The 21,149-nt window shown below is 41.1% G+C and overlaps 1 protein-coding gene across 2 annotated transcripts in view; it reads left to right on the top strand.

Moving 5' to 3' along the window:
- LOC132404715 (BEN domain-containing protein 4) overlaps positions 1–21,149 on the top strand; it is a 62,664-nt gene that overhangs the window by 22,845 nt on the left and 18,670 nt on the right. For both annotated transcript variants that reach the window (XM_059989109.1, XM_059989110.1), the window contains exons 2-4: positions 14,185–14,742; positions 15,844–15,935; positions 20,723–20,963. In XM_059989109.1, the coding sequence (XP_059845092.1) occupies positions 14,185–14,742; positions 15,844–15,935; positions 20,723–20,963 (891 nt within the window). The remainder of the gene's footprint in view (positions 1–14,184; positions 14,743–15,843; positions 15,936–20,722; positions 20,964–21,149) is intronic.

Genomic DNA, 21,149 nt, shown 5'->3' with positions numbered 1-21,149 from the left:
TTTAACACTTCCAATGTCCTTCAAACCTGTTTAATGATTGTTTGCTTTGGTTCTTAAATGAGTTCACTATGTTCATGATTATGGTTGAATGACAATTAAATTTGAACTTGAGCTTGAAATTGAAGCAGTTTTATATCTAGGATTTACTTTCTTTGTCCCTTTTGAATTAAGGCAGGGAGGATAGAGACAAAGCAGGTGGTTATTGACCAGGAGAACTTGTACGTCTCACAGCTCCTTTCACATCGGCAGCACTTATTGGAGTATAAAAGTTGAGATTGTTTGCTGTGTAACCAAAACTAAGTAGTCAGCTTTGAAACTTGCTATTTGCTATGCATGTACCCAATTTAGTAGGAGAATGAAATATTAAGAATGTAGAAGACAATGGTGTGTTAATGAAAGGTAGCTAAGAGATGTAGATTCGAACATGATTAAGTTACGAAATCCTTAGAAGACAATGGTGTGTTAATAAGAGGAAGCTAAGAGATGTAAATTATGTAGTCTGAGTTTGCTATTTGCTATGCATGTACCCAATTTAGTAGGAGAATGAAATCTTAAGAATGTAGAAGACAATGGTGGGTTAATGAAAGGTAGCTAAGAGATGTAGATTAGAACATGATTAAGTCAATGGGTAGAAACAATAGTGGCGGATGTACGTGTGATATGCAACTATAGACCGATTGGATATGCTAATGCAACTGGACCAGGAGATTGCTATAAAACATTCTATGTCCACGGATCGGTGGGCAATCAGCGACTAGCTCAAAGACTGTCTCAGCTTTGATTTGCAAATTAAAGTTTAACCCTTCTTGAAGAATCTTCTGTGTCTCCTGTTCATTTGTGGGGCACGAGAAACCACGACACATTGCAGTGGAAACTGCAAGCAGTTTCAAACTTCTGGCAGTGCACCTCACACACAACCTCTCATGGTCCCAGAGCACATCCCACACAGTCAAGAAAGCTCACCACCACCTCTCCTTTCTAAGTAGGTTAAAGAAAACTGGACTTTGCACATCCATACTCACATCAGTCTACAGGTGCACAGTAGAGAGCATCCTGACTAGCTGCATCACTGCTTGGCGTGGAAGCTGCTCTGCGGCGGACAGGAAGATTCTCCAGTGGGTAGTCCAAACTGCTCAATGCATCAGTGGCATCAGCCCACCCACCATCAAGGGCATACAGTATATACCAGAAGAAGGGTCAGTCACATGAAGGGTTGCACCCATCCTACTGATTGTCTGTTTGCCCCACTCCCATCCGGGAGAGGGCCATGTAGCATACACACCAGAACCGCCAGCTCAAAACTGTTACTTTCCCCAAGCAGAAAGGCTGGTCAACACCTCCACCCACTAACTCCACCACTACTTTATTATTTCCTGCCAGTCGCCTTATGTACAGCCTGGAGTCACTTTATCGACATTCAATCAATCTATACAAATATAAATAATTTATTGTGTTTTTATTATTATTGAGTTCTTTATCATTTGTGTTTTTTTTTGTGCTGCATCGATTCCAGATTAAGGATTATTTTGTTCTGCTTTACACTTACGTACAGGAAATGACATTGAACAAATTTGAATTAAGCACTTTTGTGGTAAGTTGAGGCAGTCAGTGAGATCTGTTGCATTGAAAGATAGAAAATGCTGACAATTTGCACAGTCTCTGACATCTCTGACATCTCTGACATCTCTGGCATCTCAATGAATGTGAGAAGGGTGTGACATTTAAAGGCATCGAGCCATCAATAAGGTGCTGACTTCAGAGTTCTGGTGATGGTAGCGTTCAGCTATGCATCAACAACCCTTGTAAAGCAGCTCATTAGTAGGATGAGAGTGTGGTACCTGCAGATGGAGTGTGTGAGCATGAGAGCAGAGCTCTGCAGTAGTACCCAGGCTAGGGCCTGCTAATTCACAGACTACATTAATCCATGGTTTGGTCTTGGCTGTGATCTCCCAGCAGTGATCAGAATAGTTCATTGACTTGACAGGAATTGCCCCAAAGTGCCAAGAAGTGATTCTCAAAGTAAGTTAAAGTCACTGAATTTTTCATTTTGATTCCATGTTGGCTAGTCAATGTTATTCATGTGTTAACCAACACCATTCTGTCTTTATCTTGGCTTCTGCTGTTTTTTTTCTCTCTCATATTTCTTCACTGGGGTATGACTTTTGTGTCTTCTGTCACAAATTCAGTTCCTAAACATTTTATTAAAATTACTGTTCATATTTGCACCATCAACTTCCAAACTATTGTTGTCCAGGGAAAGCAGCATATCTTTATGTGTGTGCTTCACTTTTAAACATTGCTACTGTCCCCATTTACTAACTCTAAGTGTTCGTACTCCTTCTTTAATTACCATTTCTAAAACTCCAGGTTGTTTCTAAAAGCCCTTTGTGATTCTTCATGAGGCACCAAGTTCCTTGGTGTGCACATAACTCAATAATTTACCCTGGATCCACACCACCTCCTCATTAGTCAAAAAGGCACTACAGCATCTACACTTTCAGTGAAATTGAGGCATGCAAGGCTCACCGCTTCCTTTCTAACAGCTTTCTACAAGAGCACCATCAAAATTGTCCCGTCTGGCTGTGTCACTGTGTGGAACGGAAGTTGCGAGGCATTGGACTACAAAACCCTACAGAGGATAGTAAAAACAGCTGAAGGGATCACCGGGGTCTCCCTCCCCCCATTTGTAACATTTGCCAGGAGCGCTGCATACAAAGGGCCAAAGCTTTGTCATGGATACCTCGCATCCATCCCACAATCTCTTTGAGTTACTAGCATCAGGAGGGAGGTACCAGAGCATCAGGACTAGAAGTGTCAGACTGGGTAACAGCTTCTTCCCCTGCCTTATGAATACCCTGGTCGCATCACTAGGACAGCAAGCTGTTTATTGTTTACCTGTGCTGTACACTTCACATGCATTTAAAATTGCATTTTATTAACTTATTTGTGGTAATATTTTGTTTTATGTGCTGTGTATGATACATGTTTTGTGGGTGCACTGTGATCTGGAGGAACATTGTTTCATTTGGTTGTATATATGTACAGTCAAGAGACAATAAACTTAAATTTGATTGAGAGCCTTTTATACATTTAAGGAATGGAGGGTTATGGGCTGAGTGCAGGTAGGTGGGACTAGGTGAGAGTAAGCATTTGGCACGGACTAGAAAGGCCGAGATGGCCTGCTTCTGTGCTGTAATTGTTATATGGTTATAAATCCTATTGACCTACCTAATCTCCTTTTTAAAAAAATATGTGTAGTTTTCTTTTATACTGTTCTTGTCTATTTTGTTTGCTTCTTTTTAACTTTACTTCCTGCTCTAACCTTCCTGTGGAAATCCCACTTTGGCATCCCACCTTGATTCTGGGTCAGAATGTATTTGAAACCTTGGCAACCTCTTGTTTCAATATTTCTAACTGCTGGACCATTATTTGATTTGGACTTCACCCGAAGAATTACTCAGGCTCTCTTATATGTCACTAAAAAGAAATAGTTTTTCACTCTGGCTCTGTTACATTTAATTATGCTTTGAAATAATTCTAAGTCTAATTATTTTACAGTAATGGTTTTCCTTGTAGCTTTAAACATTGAGGTCAGTACTAGTAGAGTGCTATGAAACATGCTTCACTTTATGGAGATGCAAGGATTGGTTTGTGATGCTTACCAAGAATCCCTTTCCCATTTTGATAACAAGCTTTTAAAACTACTTAAGTTCTAATTTCTATAGTTAAAATGGGGTGTGATGCCTGTCAGCTGTTTGTAAGGATGCATATGGATTGGTGCGGGCAGTGGAAGTCAAGTTCTTAAAGGGCATTCAGTTGACCTAATCTTAATACGACATTCACACAATACCATATCAATGGGAATCTCATTGAAATTAAAACAGCTGCATGGTTAGCAAAGGCAATGAAATATGTCATAGTAGTACATTGTGTGCTTGTTCATGTGTGAGACAAAATGGTTGGAGTAAGTTGAATGGCGTCTGACAGCGCTTGGCTCCCTAGACTTTGCAATTGATGCTGAGACTATAAGATGGAAGGTTTTCTATCATGGCATCTTGTGGGCAGCCAAGAGCTGCACAAAAAAAGCAAAGCATTTTCTTTCCTCTCCACTAACCTACTGACATAACCAGGTTCTTAGAACATAGTGGATATATGTTCTGGAACTGTCATCAACCCAAGTTTCTTTACACCAGCCACTTTCATTCAAAATGTAGTTTTAATTAGTTTGTATGCAGTTCAAAATAAACGTGGAGGGCACGTTTACCACTGAAAGAGCCAATATGGACCCATTTCCCACAGAAAAGAAAACACTGGGAGCCACAAAATGAAATAACACTGCATACAACGGGTTTTTTTTGCCTTTATGCTATGTATAAACAAACTATAATGTGTTGCATTTATGAAATTGATGAACTCCTGCAGAGAAAACGAAATTACATTTCTGCATGCAACAAAAACATTTTGAACTCCGAAAAAAAGACGTTGGGTTGAAGGTTACTCCCCAGGTAGCCTACCTTGGATCGAAGAATTAAAAGAAAGCGCGCACTGGCGGGTGTCAGGGATTGGCAGTGGTGATGTATATTAATAGCGATAAAAAACACGTTGTAGCGGTGTAGCGCTAAAATAAAGACACTGCAGTCAAAGGTGACTTTATTCGAACTAAACAGCCTTGCTTTAAAGCCTCCCTCAACCCGTCCCCGTGGGCGCGGATGCTCCAAAAGACACGTACTCACAAACCCCCGTAGGCTATCTCCCTTAGTCGGAACGGTAGCTAATTGTGAGCCGGTTCGGATGTGCCAGGAAACGGTGTCTCCGCAAAGTTTTCATATTGTACAAGATCACCATAATCTTCAAATTTCGAATTACATTTCAAAAGCTAACAAACCACGGGGAGCCGCATCACAGAGATCAAAGAGCCGCATGTGGCTCTGGAGCCGCAGTGTGTTCATTGGATTTCTTGAGTATGCCCACGAGAAAACGAATTTCATCATTGTATATGGTGACATATTTGTACTACGATAATAAATTTACTTTGAACTTTGAGTATCATTGCCTAGAAAATGATACTCAAAGTTCAAAGTAAATTTATTATCGTAGTACAAATATGTCACCATATACAATGATGAAATTCGTTTTCTCGTGGGCATACTCAAGAAATCCAATGAACACAATAAAATCAATGTAAGACTGCACCAACAGGATGGACAAGCAACGAATATGTAAAAGACAACAAACTGTGCAAATGCAAAAAGGGAATAAAAAATAAATAAATAAACAGACAAACAAGCAATAAATATCGAGAACATGAGATGCAGAGTCCTTCAAAGTGAGTCCATAGGTTGGAAACAGTTCATTCATGGGGCAAGTGAAGTTGAGTGAAGTTATTCCCTCTGGTTCAGGAGCCTGATGGTTGATGGTTAATAGCTGTTCCACAGGTGTGAGTCCTGAGGTTCCTCTACCTTCTTCCTGATGGCAGCAGTAAGAAGAAAACAGGATCTGGGTGATGGGAGTCCTTGACAATGGATGCTGCTTTTCTTCTAACAGTGATTCTCTTTGGAAAATCTGTAATTAGAGCTACAGTATTAGCTAAATGCAGACTGCCTCTTCGGTTTCAGTCTCATACTTCACACTGGCAAACAAACACTGCAAAATGACATTTAAACAGGTTGCTAAAGGTTGTGAGTTTAATATTATCTTACAGTGGCATGGCAATTCTTATAGCTTTATTAGTCTCATTCGTATGCAAAACCGGCCTTAGTCTCAGATCTTTTGTAGCATATCTATTTTGGTGATGACAGAATGTCAAACATGCCTGTACATCATCTTATGCATATTTATGAATCATCACATAAATGACAGCCAATCACTGCTGAGTGTACCAAACGTTTAAAGCATTATTTCTGTGGCCAGAATACTCTGTGTGAAACTATCAGCAGTGCTGTGTATTTGGCAGTAACATTTATCTTTGGTGAATCAAATAATGCAGCTAGGAAAGAAAAGTAATTAAAGATCCAAAAGGCTTAGATAAATATCTGCATTTTAAAAATGTAGGAAGAGTGAAATTGTAATTTGTGAGTAGAAACTCACAACCGTGGCTTTTATTGAGCAGTTTTGATGTGTGTTTACACTGCATGTTTGAAAAAGCTTCAGGTCCTGTTCAAACCATTCTTAAAATAATAAACTGCTGGTAGAGCTCAGCAGGCTGAGCAGCATCTGTTGAGGGAAAGAGATGGTTGACAATTCAGGTCAAAACCTGCATCAGGACTGAGAGTATAGACTGGGGCAAGGTGGCCTGTATGGTGAGTAGGTGCTGGCTGGTCGTGCGGGTGGGGATAGGCAGAGGGAATGGTGAAACTAGGTGAGGGAGAGGGAGGATTGAGACAGTGGTTAGTAAGCGATAGGTAGAAACATAAGGAGAAGAAACAAAATAAGCAGGTGGAGCCAGATGGAAGAGCTGGAAGGTAGAGATCGGCTGGTAGGTGATATGTGGAAATAGAAAAGAGCAATAAAGGCGGATGGAAGCACGATGTGGAGGGAATAGGAAAGGCAAACCAAGGGGGAAGAACACTAAGTTCGGTAGGAATGTGGATGAAGGACTTATGGACCCCACTGGTGAGGAAATGGGTATGGTACCCAGGTAATGGCAGGAGAGATATGAAAATGGTGAACAAGAGGAGAGAAGATCTGTGTGGACAGTTGGTAGTGGGAAAGGGAGACTTTGGAAATGGAATATATATATATCTCTGTCTCAGCTATTGTCCTCCTCTACCTGGTTCCATTTACCCATCCCTTCTGGTTCCACCTATCAGATTGACTCCATGGCATTCTAAAAGGGGAAGGTGAGCACCCAGAATTCTCAGTGAATACTGGCACTAATGATATAGGTAGGAAAATGGAGGAGGCCCTGGAGAGGATTTAGGGAGTTAGGTGGAAAGCTGAAAAGCAGGATCTCCAGGGTAGTAATTTCTGAAAGTTGCCTGTGCCATGTGCCAGTGAGGGTAGGAATAGAAGGATTTGGCAGATGAATGTGTGACCCAGGAACGGGTACAGGGGGCAGGGCTTCAGATTTCTGGATCATTGAGATCTCTTCTGGGACTATGACCTGTACAAAAAGGGCAGGTTACTCCTGAACCTGAGGGGGGACTAATATCCTTTTTGGCAGGTTTGCTAGAGCTGTTGGTGAGGGTTTAAACTAAACTAGCAGAGGAAAGAGAACCAGAGTGATAAGGTTGAGAATGGGGCAGTTGGTGTACAACTGGATGCAATGTGCATTGGGACTGACAGGAAAGACAGCAGATGATAAGGCAAAATTACAGTCAGTGGGATAAGTTGCAGTGTAACAGGGGGACAAAATCTAAATGGGCATCAAATACAGGGCTGAATGTGATATATTTGAATGCACACAGAACAGGAAATAAGATAAATGGTCTTTTAGCACGGTTAGAGAATGTTAGGTATGACTTTGTGAGCATCATTGAGTCATGACTGAAAGAAGATTATAGTCAGGAACTTAATATCCAAGGGTACACATTATATCAAAAGAACATGTTGGTAGGCAGAGCGGGTGGGGTCTGTTGGTAAAAAGTGAAATCAAACTCTTAGAAAGAAGTGATATAGGATGGGAAGGTACAGAGTACTTGTGGGTAGATGTAAGAAACTGCAAAGGTAGAAAGACCCTGATGGGAGTTATATACAGGTCTCCAAACAGTAGCCATGAATTACACCAGGAAATAGAAAATATGCGTCAATATATTCAGTTCTTTGTGGGAATGGGACCCGCTGTCAGGGCCTCACAAGCGGCCATTTTTTGATAAGCCACAGATGTAGCCTGGAAGGCTAGCATGCCTTCAGGGTGCCGGATTTTTGTGTCTCTGGGGGTCAGTGCTGCCGCTGAAAACTGGCGTGTCATGGGGGTACATGGAAGATCGAAAGCAGTGAGCTGGCTATCACCTACCAAGATCTTTGGGCACAGAGCTCAGAAGCAACAGACTTTTAACATCGTAAATCAGTGAGTTGTTTGTTATGTCTTCCCTCTCCCTGTGAAACGGGGACACCTCTTTTACCCTTATTAGGGAGAGAGAGAGAGCCTGTGGTATGTCGAATTACCGGGTGAACGAGTAGTCTTTCGAGTACTGCAAGTCTGTGTCTTTATTGATGTTTTGCTGCACGCTTGAGTGCTCAGTGAGGCGCACCACTGCTTTTTTGCTGATGGGGGAGGGGAGTCATTGTTTTGCTGCTGCTTATGTGTGGGGGGGAGCTGGGGGGGCTTCAAGGTTCTGACATTTAACTGTCGTTCATTCTTTGGGGCACTTCTCTGTTTTCATGGATATTTGCGAAGAAAAAGGATTTCAGGATGTATATTGTATACATTTTTCTGACATTAAATTGAACCTTTGAAAAGGGCAATGTTACAATAGTCATGCAGGTAAATTGGGAAAATTAGGTTGGTGCTGGATTCCAAGCTACAGTATTTGGAGAATGTCTACAAGATAGCTTTTTAGAGCAGTTTGTGGGGGAGCCCACTAAGGGAAAGGCCATTCTGGATTGTGTGTTATGTGATGAACTGGATTTGATTAGGAAGCTTGAAGTATAGGAACCCCTAAGAGACAGTGATGATAAATATGATAGCATTTACCCTGCAGTTTGAGAGGGTTAAGACAAAGTCAAATGTATTAGTATTAAAGAGAATCATAGAGGCACGAGTGCACGTGACTGATGCTAGTTAGAAACTACTTGACAATAGTCTCCCATGTCATTAAGTGGCATAGTGACCCAAATATAAAAGGGAATCCTGACTATTTTCTTGATTTATTTTTCTTCTTTGAGTTGTCCTAAGTAAGAGGCTGTCTCAATTAACCAATGGCCCAATTAACTTGAATCCACCATAATCATTTAGCTTGTTGATTATGGGTCAAATCTCAAAGCTGACCATCACACATATACCAATATAAACTAATATGTAAATTAAGAGCAGAAGAAAGCTATTCAGCACTTTCAATCTACCACTTAATAAACCCTTGGCTGATTTGACAGTATCCTCAGTTCCTCATTCTCGCCCTCAACTTTGCTTATCAATAACCTCCCTTACGCTGCCTTAAAATATTTAAGAATCGTCTTCCACTGCCCTTTGAGCAAGAGAGTGACAAAAATTCATGACCTTTTGAAAGAAATAAAATTGCCATACCTCTGTCTTAAATGAATGACGTCTTTTTAAACAGTGCTGACTAAATCAATGATTCACGCATAAAAGTAAACCTCTTCTCCACATTCACTTTGCCAAGCCCCCAATAGAGGATCAATGCTGCATTTTTACGGTTGCCATCTTTCACAATGAAACATGAGATTAAAGGAGATTCGTTTTATTTGCCGCATGTACATTGAGACATACAGTGAAATGCATTCTTTGTGTCAGCAGCCATCACAGTCTGTGGATGTGCTGGGACAGCCCATAAGAGTCACCAGTGCTTCCGGTGCCAGCATAGCATGCCCGCAACTCGGTAACCAGAACCCCGTATGTCTTTAGGATGTGGGAAGAAACCATGAGCACCTAGAGGAAATCTACGTACTCATGGGGAGAATGTACAAAGTCTTAACAGTCAACAGCGGAACTGAGCCTGGGTCACTGTCACTATAATAGCATTACAGCTATGCTGTTGTGTTCCCATTCCCATGTGGCCCCATATCCAGTTCAGGTTTTTATTAAATATTCCAACTTTTACATTGATCCACCCATGACAGGTGGAATAAGAATTTAAATATGAGAAATATGTTACAATTATCCTCACATGATTGTTGTTTTTAAGGCAACGAGTACTGGAGTATCTATGTTTCTTGCCTAGTGCATGGGACACCTCATTAGTATAAATAAGTCAAATCCCATGGTGTATCTGGGAGTGTGTTAATCGCAATTGTCTGGGTTTGGAAAGCCGGGCAGTGAATGTGAGATAGAAAGGGAAGACTTTGCTGCATGAAGGCGCTTTACAACATTTCTTGCAGCAAAGTGGAAAAAATTCACTTCAGCCCATTAAGAAAGCCTTCAGTCTTTCCACTTCTCTGATCAGCAACCTTCCCTCAAACTCGCAACAACTCTCCCTACCTTCTGCCGACTTGCCCAAACCCCAATTACCAATCCTTTCCTAGTTTAAATCTATTTGCATAAATGGTAATTCATCTCTGCTTCATCAGGCAAAAGACAAGGAAAATGAGAATAATATTGTGAGATTGGGCTAGTTCTGAGATTAAACACTAAGTAGTTTCTCAGTAGCTTTGGAGGGGAGGAGAACTCCTAACCCTCAAGACTGTCAAAAATATTCAGTCATCTCTCTCAACGTAAAGCAGAAAATATCTGTGTACAATGGGGTTAAATTAATAGAGCAGTAGACCAAAATGAGTCAATTCTACATTGCAAACAGGAAATGATGACTTGACAAGATAAAGAAAAGATGAAGTGGACTTGCCAAAGTACAGCTCTCTTGGACTAGAAATAATGACTTTGCAGAATAATAGCTGTACAGAATCACTAATGTATTTTTCTCCAGTTATTTGCATAGCGTACAGTGAAGATCTTTTTCAGTCCCATTTTTGTAAATTGTGTAATGACACCTGCTTCAGTTCAACTATCTTTCAGAAGTTTTATGCAGGCAGTGTATAGTCTTTTCAAGTAAGGGCATTTGCAAATGAGTTAAGAGTGTGATATGTTGGTTATGATCAACAGACAGCAGTGTTATGCGAAACTGTTCTTTTCACATTCTACTTAACCACTGTATTCCCAAGTCAACGTACACAGTACATTTTTATCACATTTCCAGCGTCTGCAGTTTTTTTTTGTATTTTCTGTTTACTTTTGACTCTCAGCTAAATGAGGAGATAAACATAAATTCTCCAAACCGGCAGTTCTCACTTGGTGACAGAGAAAGCAAACTCTAAGGGCTTTTCCCCTTTGTTCATTTGGTTTCATTATAGGACTCACTTATTCCCATTCTCTTTTTAAAAATATTATTTATTTATTAAATTTTAGAAATTACAAAGAATAAATGTGGTAATAAAATAAAATTCCCATTCTTGAGCTCTGAGGAAGGGCTTACACCCAATATATTATTTCACCTTATATCTTTACAGATGTGCATACCCAGCATTTATTTTTCATCTATAAACCCATACTCATTGGATAAATTTTGTAAATGTTCGGCAGGTCTACCTGCATTAGTGATGGAAGGTCACCATGTTCTAGTGCGATTGTCTTTCTTCACAGTCACTCTCTGCCCTACTGAGGAATTCCAGCACTCACTTTTATCTTAGGTTGTAGCATCAGCAGTATTTTGTGTTTGTGATATTTTTGTGGGGAGTGACCCAGATCAGCAAGCTTGTATTTTGATTGCTTATCACTAAAAAGAGATAATTAACTTATTTGAATATGTATAGGCATCCGTTAGTCTTGTGAGACCATGTATTTGTGCCTTGGAAGGTTTTTCTAGGGTGCAGGCCTGGGCAGGGTTGTATGGGAGACCGGCAGTTGCCCAAGCTGCAAGCCTTCCGCTCTCCACGCCACCGATGTTGTCCAAGGGAAGGGCACTAGGACCCAAGCAGCTTGGCACCGGTGTCGCAGAAAAGCAATGTGTTGTTAAGTGCCTTGCTCAAGGACACAACATGCTGCCTCAGCTGAGGCTCGAACCAGTGACCTTCAGATTACTAGACTTGATGCCTTATCCACTAGGCCACATGCCAACCCATTTGAATATAATGTACAGTATTTCAATGTGACCAAATCACTCTACAGTCACTATTTTTTCAATGGTCCTTTCACTGCAGTCAGTTAATGGTTCCCGTTTTAATCTTACTCTTATTCTACTTTAATTACAATGCAATCAAATGACTATAAGATCTCACCTGCTGCACTGTGAGCAGTAACTATAAATGGGCTTGTGTCCAAGGCACTACGCTGCCCTCAACATGGCATTGGCACTAAACTGCTAACTCCTGTCAAGATCTGTAGACCAGTTGATGACTTCATGCCAACAAGAATTGGAGCTGGAGTCATTCTAGTAGAGGACTACACCAATCCAAGAGGAATTGGAATCACTCCAACTCAAACCAGAGCAGCTCAAAGATAGGATGGAGTTCCAGCACGGACGAAGGTCGATGTCAATCCCAGAAGGGAAGCAGCTGTGCCCAAATCCTAGCAGCAGCTGGAACCACACCGACAGCAGCTAGTGAACAAAAGAACATAATCAATAGAAACAGATATGAGGTATTAGACCCCCTCCCCCCACCACCCCGCCACGTGAGCTCCACAACTCAGTGAAATCATGGCAAATTTTTAATTCAGCAATACTTCCCTGCTTTGATATGCTTAGATTCTCTTAATATCTAAAAATTAATTGATCTCCATCTTGAATATACAAGTCATATCCTCTCAAACTGAAGACAAATCTTTTATTATTTATACCTTACTGAAATTCAGTAAGAAATATCCCCATTCTACCTCTGATAACTTGGTTACTTCTTGTTCTAAAAAATAATTTGCTCAAAAAATATGAGTGATCAACTTTAAATTAAACAGACTAGAGTGTATGCAGTGGGTGCTATCATTTGATAGAATTATGGTGAGTGCAGTTATCTGCCGAATAATTATTGCATTATGGTAACAAAGATGTTGCTGCAAGTTCAGTGCATGTACTGATCATAGGCTGTTGTAATGTATGTAGGCTTAATCTAAAAAGAAACCTGTATCCTGTAGGATTAATCAATGTGGTGGTTTCTCAGGTTCAGAATAATGGTGGTTGAGTGTCTATCTATTAGTGTTAAACGGGAAGCCAGAATTGTCTTAGCAAATCATTCCATTGGGGATGGGATTCAGTGTTGATTTGTCTATCAGTTAAGTGATATCAGTGAGCATAACGCATTTCCAAACTTCCAGCGTTTAACCACTTCTCCGTGCAGAGCAGCCTTTCTCAACCTTTTTGCCCTGGAGGAACCCTTGAAATAATTTTCAGGTCTCTGGGAACCCTTGCATAGAAGTTATGATACCTGCAGCTCACGGTATAGTAGCATAATCAATAAGTTGTAGATATAATAATCCCAAAATAATTGTCATTGCTCTTTTGAGTAGAGAAGGAATTTTTAGCCAACCTTTCTTGAAAAAACCAGATTGCTAAACCTAGTTTACCATTCTTGAAATTAATCTCTTTCTTTCCCTTTCACAAATGTTTAAAAAAAAACTCATAAGGTAAACATAACAAATGTCTGTCAAATAACTGACTTAACGCACTGTATTTCCAAGTCAACGTACTCAGTACATTTATGTCACATTTCCAGCATCTGCAGTTTTTTTTGTAAATTGATATTAATTAATGCAATTTACAACATGAAAATTTATTGACAATGTTGAATAGTAAAGTTACTAAAAACCATAAGCCAAAGCAGGGGTTAATAAAATATTAAAAAGAGTGACATAGTAAATGAATGAGAAAACCTCAAAAACTTCACAATACAATTCACTTCTAACCTACGCAATCCATATTTTGCAATGTTTACAACAACAGCTGAGCTATGGCACATAAAAATTCCTTCTTTAGAGTGAAATTCTCTGTCCAGATTTCTACTACACTTATAGAGTTTGTTTGCTTCCATAAGTCAGTCAGCTGTGCGTAACGGGAAGTTGGGGGATGTAATTCAGGAGGGAGAGGCTGACGTCACAGCCCAAGTTGGCCAAGACCATTCAGTGCTTGGAAAACACGCTTCACACTCCTCATCAGTCAAGCAAACTCCCCTCCATGCAATACAGCACTAACCAGTCATCAATGGCCTTCCCTATCTCACATCAAAACTGAGAATGGACTCAAACAGATAAACACAGTCCTACTGTGCACTGTCACTCTGTGCTGAGGGATCTCTAACAAGATTGCTAATGGGTCTGCTTGGTCACGACCCACCACTGTGAGTGCTACCATTGCACGTTGCATGAAGTTCAAAAAAAGCTAGTTATTTTTTTAATCACAATCACTCGCAGAACCCTAGGGTTCCATGGAACCCCGGTTGAAAAACCCTGGTCTAGAGCAATGGAAGCCATGGTAAGACAATTAGTTGGGTGAAGAAATAGAAGGTTGGGGAGGAGATGTGGTGGCCGATCAGAAGACTTTGCTCTTGCTAATTTGTAGAACATTGTGTTTTTCTGTTGCGCCACAGAGAGCCGCTTAATACTTGATGCCTTTGCACAACAATGCAGTCGAGTCCTGACTCTCCTGAAGGACAATGGAAAACTTCTGGACACCAGCCACCCTCAAGTTATTTCATGTGTGAAAAGGGAGAGTGGATGTTATGATGAGCACACAGGACAGTGCCAACTTGTCCGAGGTGACCCCGTGCAGCCACAGACAGCAGGCAACCCCGAGATGGAACTGGAGTATGTGCAGAAGAGACATCAGACCTCAGCCTTGCTACGGGTATTTACTGATTCCCTTCAAAGTTACCTCCTGACTGGAGGGCGACCTTCACAGAGTAATGTAGAAGGAAGTGAGTGCAGTCACATGACAGAAATGGATCCACTTTCCACATCTCCTACCCACACGATGGGAGGGTGGACATCCCCAGCAACATCAGAATCTCATGTCCATCCGTCATCAACATTTCCTGAGGAGGAAGAAGAGGATGGCTACTGTCAGAGGTGCCAAGAGCTGGAACAGGAAGTAGTTTTACTCCAACAGGAAAATGAGGAGCTGAGGAGAACCTTGGATAACATTCCAGGTATGTAGTGCTTAAACCAGTCTTTCTATTACAGTTCCACCATAGCCACGGTAGATGACAACTGTTATCACCTTTTACACCAATTATTTTATAGGCAGAGGGGAAATTCTGTGATTGAAATGAATCTTCTTAAATATCGATTTTATCACGTGTTAGAATATCAGATTTAATTTTAGGAAATCAGTTCAATTTTAGGACAGAAGCTAATGTTACAGGAGTACTTTCCTTGGAAACACGAAATGCAATAGTTGCAGTTTGGTCAAGCACACATTTTACCCTGGGTGCTGTGACCGTGGCACTAATTTGTTGACAAGATGAAACTGGGATGGTTTAATGTGATCTGGTTTCTCCTTTCCTTTCCGAGAGCAATGAATCAGTGGAATAACCTGTCCCAGGGGGTGGTGGAAGACAGGTCACTAGATACATTGAAGGTGGAGATAGATAAAGGTCAATGAATTGAGGGTTATGGAGAACTGATACAAAACAGGAGGTATCGGTCATGATCGTAATTCAGTGACAGGACAGACAAGGGGCTGAGTGATCAACTGCTCTTATTTTCTTGCATTCTTTTGTTCTATGCACTAATTCTAAATCTTGACAACACAGTACTTTCTCATGAGATTCTAGTAACTCCGCAACAATACACGTGTTCTACAAACGTACCTCTTGGCCTATTTCATTTGTAAAACTGGCAGTTGTATGGTACAATGCTCACAGCTGTTACTATTCACAGTGTAAGGCAAAGAAAATTTACTGTAAGTTCTGCTTTAATGGGCCAGATTTTACAAGACTTTAATTTTATCTGAATGATATCAATCTTCACAGATGTCCCATGATGCAATAACTTCACAGAGGTTTGTCGATAACTTGTTATTAACAGAAGCTCTTCCTTGCTGGGAGTTAAGTGTGTCTGGAATATGCTGTAAGAGTAAGGAAAGTCATCTGGTTAGCATCTTATAATTATTATAATTGGATAGTCCTGAAAATAACCTTTTAATCTTTGTAAGATTTCACCTAGTTGAATGATGAAGTAGTCTTTCATTCTATTAATATTTCATGATTGTATTAGGTGATTATTTGAAATGATTTTAATCTATGCAGTGCCCTGCCAGACTGTTCTCGATTATTACAAGACTGTCCTTCAGCATCACAACCAACTTGTTCAACCAGTCTCAGAGGAGCAGCCACCAGAGGTAAGTACTTTCGAGAAAGAACAACTTCATGATACGCTCTTGTGGTTTAGAGAGAGCGATCTCATTAAATGTCAATTTCACTCGGAAGCATAACTGCAGCTTCTGTCACCACAGGTACAGCCTGACTGCTGGGAACGTCCAGCATTTCCTGCTTTATTTCAGACTTTCAGTATCTGATGTTTTTTCTTAGCATGCAGAAGAACGTGGAAAAGCAACAGCACAATACAGGCTCTTCGGCCCACAATGCTGTGCCAAGCATGTACTTACTTTAGAAATTACTGAGGGTTCCCCATAGCCCTCAATTTTTCTATGCTCCATGTACCTATCCAGAGTCTCTTAAAAAATCTTATTGTATCTGCCTCCACCACCATCGCCGGCAGCCCATTCCACGCACTCACCACTCTCTGTGTAAAAAAAAAACTTACCCCTGACATCTCCTCTGTACCTACTTCCAAGCACCTTAAAACTGTGCCCTCTCGTGTTAGCCATTTCAGCCCTGGGGAAAAAGCCTCTGACTATCCACAAGATCAATGCCTCTCATCAGCTTGTACACTTCTATCAGGTCACCCTTTCATTCTCTGTCGCTCCAAGGAGAAAAGGCCAAGTTCACTCAACCTATTCTCATAAGGCATGCTCTCCAATCCAGGCAACATCCTTGTAAATCTCCTCTGCACTCTTTCTATAGTTTCCACATCCTTCCTGTAGTGAGGCGACCTGAACTGAGCACAGTACTCCAAGTGGGGTCTGACCAGGGTCCTATATAGCTGCAACATTACCTCTCAGCTCCTAATTTCAATTCCACGATTGATGAAGGCCAATAAACTATACACCTTCTTAACCACAGAGTCAACCTGCGCAGCTGCCTTGAGCATCCTATGGACTCAGACCCCAAGATCTCTCTGATCCTCCACACCGTCAAGAGTCTTATCATTAATACTATATTCTGCCATCATATTTGACCTACCAAAATGAAGCACCTCACACATATTTGGGTTGAACTCAATATGCCACTCTCAGCTGAGTTTTGCATCCTATTGATGTCCCTCTGTAACCTCAGACAGCCCTCCACACGATTCACAACACCCCCAACCTTTGCATCATCAGCAAATATACTAACCCATCCCTCCACTTTCTCATCCAGATAATTTATAAAAATCATAAATAGAGAGATCGCAGAACAGATCCCCGAGGCACACCACTGGTCACTGACCTCCATGCAGACTATGACCTGTCTACAACAACCCTTTGCCTTCAATGGGCAAGCCAGTTCTGGATCCACAAAGCAATGTCATCTTGGATCCCTTGCCTCCTTATTTCCTCTATAAGCCTTGTATGGGGTACCTTATCAAATGCCTTGCTGAAATCCATATACACTACATCTATTGCTCTACCTTCATCAATGCGTTTAGTCACATCCTCAAAAAATTCAATCAGGCTCGTAAGGCACAACCTGCCTTTGACAAAGCCATGCTGACTATTCCTAATCATATTATGCCTCTCCAAATGTTCATAAATCCTGCCTCTCAGGATCTTCTCCATCAACTTATCAACCTCTGAAGTAAGACTCACTAGTCTATAATTTCCTGGGTTATCTCTACTCCATTTCTAGAATAAGGGAACAACATCTGCAACCCTCCAATCCTCTGGAACCTCTCCTTTCCCTATTGATGATGAAAAGATCATTGCTAGAGGTTCAGCAATCTCTTGCCTTGTCTCCAACAGTAACCTAGGGTATATCTCATCTGGTCCCTGTGACTTATCCAAATTGATGCTTTCCAAAAGCTCCAGCACATCCCCTTTCTTAATGTTTATATGCTCAAGCTTTTCAGTCCACTATAGGTCATTCCTAAAATTGCCAAGATCCTTTTCCGTAGAGAATACTGAAACAAAATATTCATTAAGTACTTCCTCTATCACCTCCGGTTCCATACACATTTTCCACAGTCACACTCGATTGGTCCTATTCTCTCACATCTTATCCTCTTCCTCTTCACATACTTATATAATGCCTTGGGGTTTTTCCCTAATCCTGCTCGCCAAGGCCTTCTCTTGACCCCTTTTGGCTCTCCTAATTTCATTCTTAAACTCCTTCCTGCTAGCCTTATAATTTTCTAGATCTCTATCATTACCTAGTTTTTTGAACCTTTTTAAGCTTTTATTTTCCTCTTGACTAGATTTTCAACAGCCTTTGTACACCACAGTTCCTGTACCCTAATATCCTTTCGCTGTCTCACTGCAATGTACCTATGCAGAACGCCATGCAAATATCCCCTGAACATTTGCCACATTCTTGCCATACAATTCCGTGAGAACATCTGTTCCCAATTTATACTTCCAAGTTCCCGCCTGATAGCCTCATATTACCCCTTACTCCAATTAAGCATTTTCCTAACTTGCCTGTTCCTATCCCTCTCCAATGCTATGGTAAAGGAGATAGAGTTGTGATCACTATCTCCAAAATGCTCTCCCACTGAGAGACCTAACATCTGACCAGGTTCATTTCCAAATACCAAATCAAGTGCAGCCTCTCCTCTTGTAGGCTTATCTACATATTGTGTCAAGAAACCTTCCTGAACACATCTAACAAACTCCACCCCATCTGAATCCCTTGCTCTAGGAAGATGCCAATCAATAATGGGGAAATGAAAATCTCCCATCATGACAACCCTGTTATTATTACACCACTCCAGAATCTGTCTCCTTATCTGCTTCTCAATGTCCCTATATTGGGCCTATAAAAAACACCCAGTAGAGTTATTGACTCCTTCCTGTTTCTAACTTCCACCCACAGAGACTCCGTAGACAATCTCTCCATGACCTCCTCCTTTTCTGCAGCCGTGACACTATCTCTGATCAGCAGTGCCACACCCCCACCTCTTTTGCCTCCCTCCCTGTCCTTTCTGAAACATCTAAAGCGTGGCAGTCAAAGTAACCATCCAAGCCCCTGAGCCATCCAAGTCTCTGTAATGGCCAAAATACCACAGCTGCAAGTACTGATCCATGCTCCAATCTCATCCTCTTTCTTCATGATACTCCTTGCATTAAAATAGACACATCTTAAACCATCAGCCTGAGTGCATCCCTTCCCTATCACCTGCTTATCCTCTCTCTCACACTGCCTACAAACTTTCTCTATTTGTGAGCCAACCACCCCTTCCTCCAGTAATTCTAGTTTAAACTGTCCCTAACAGCCTTAGCAAACCTCCCCGCCAGGATATTGGTTCCCCTCGGATTCAAGTGCAACCCATCCTTATTGTACAGGTCACACCTACCCCAAAAGAGATCCCAATGATCCAGAAATCTGAATACCTGCCCCCTGCTCCAATCCCTCAGCCACGCATTTATCCTCCACCTCACTCTATTTCTATGCTCACTATCACATGGCACAGGCAGTAATCCCCAGGACCTTGTGGTCCTGCTTCTTTGACAATTATCTGTAACACTGTGATTGCGTGAGCTGTGTTTTCTTTAGTTTTGTTTTAATTTTTTTCCTTCTCAGTAAGTTCTTCACACATGGGCTGTGGATATATGGAATGCTCTGCCAGGGGACTGGTAGAAGCAGCTACATCAGGGGCATTGAAGAAACTCTTAGATAGGCACATGCATGATAGAAAAATGGAGAGTTATGTAGGAGGGAAGAGTTAGATTGACCTTAGAGAAGGTTAATATGTAGATACAACATCATGGGCCGAAAGGCCTATTGTGTACTTTAATGTTCTATCTTAACACTGGTTAATTCTGTGTCAGCTTTCAGTGCGTTAGCAAGTAATACATCCAGGATTTCTAAATATTGTTTGTAATTTAAATTATGGTTAAAGGATATGGTAATTCCCAAATATGACCTCAGTGACTAATGACTGTATGATTTGACAGTAACAGTTTGTATTTCTGAAGAATTTTGGGTTAGTCTAAGAGCTCAGTTTTTGATCCAATAAGTCATGTGCTTTCATTTTATCTGTTTTGCGTTGTACATTGTTGCAACTAAGCCCAGCAAAAGGTGTAAGAACCTTTGAATATCTTTAGATAAGTAAAGCTAGGCATTATTCTTGTTGCTGTCCTGTGGGCCTTATTCCATAACCTGTCATGTCGGAGGGACATTGTACTTCAGACATGGGCTGAGCGGCACTCTGTACAGAGTCACAGTGATGTCCACCGTTTTGTTCTGAATTGACATTCCCTCTTCTCCCCTCTTCCACTGGGCAGAAGGTACAAAAGCTTGAAAGCACATGCCACCAGGCTTAAGGACAGCTTCTACACGGTGTTATAACATTATTAAGTTGTTCCCTAGTTGGATTCTTGAATTCACAATCTACCTTGTGAATTTGCACCTTATTGTTCACCTGCATTTCTCTGTAGCATTCTTTATTCTGCATTATTGTGTTCCCTGGCTCTACCTTAATGGACTGTGTATTGATCTGATCTGTATCAACAGTATACAAGTAAAGTTTTTCTCTGTGTTTGGTATATTTGATAATAATAAACCAATTCCATTGAAGCAGCTTTGTATGTGTCATAGCCACGATCCCATCTTCCTCCACTATAGGGAATATAGGGAATTCTTTGAACTGAAAGCAGTACAAAATTGATTTACTAACGCATTACAATTTGAGTGTGTGTCTATATAATTCTTTTAGTAATCTTTATAATTTCATTAAGTTCTGAAAGGATTTTGTTGCCTGATGATACTGAGTAAAAGAAGAAGCAGTTTTAAATGTAGTGTTGATTTCCTATGTTAAGTGCAGTTATTATGGACTTGTTTTCAAATGTTTCTTATCTTCAATTTTCAGGGGAACAAACAGTTGTTGACCAACTATCCAGTCTATATCACCAGTAAACAATGGGACGAGGCTGTCAATTCATCTAAGAAAGATGGCCGTCGACTACTCCGTTACCTCATTAGATATGTGTTCACAACAGACGAGCTGAAGTATTCGTGTGGCCTGGGGAAAAGGAAGCGATCAATGCCACTTGGGGAGCCAGGGCCTGAGCGACGCCCTCTCGACCCAGTCAAAGTGACCTGCCTCCGAGGTACGGAATAAAGTTACAGGGCTCACTTTCCAGAAGGGATGTAGATACAGACACGCAAAACAACTGAGAAAGAATTGTTGAATAGCATTGCGTGCTTTGCGTGTATGCTTCCTGCTTCACGCAATAGAATTGGCGTCGCGGACATTGCGAGCACAAAGTTCTCTCCTTCTGAACCACAGCATCAGA

The sequence above is a fragment of the Hypanus sabinus genome, chromosome 14 (genome assembly GCF_030144855.1).
Source record: "Hypanus sabinus isolate sHypSab1 chromosome 14, sHypSab1.hap1, whole genome shotgun sequence".
Lineage (NCBI taxonomy): Eukaryota > Metazoa > Chordata > Chondrichthyes > Myliobatiformes > Dasyatidae > Hypanus > Hypanus sabinus.
This window is presented reverse-complemented; position numbering and strand designations above follow the sequence as displayed.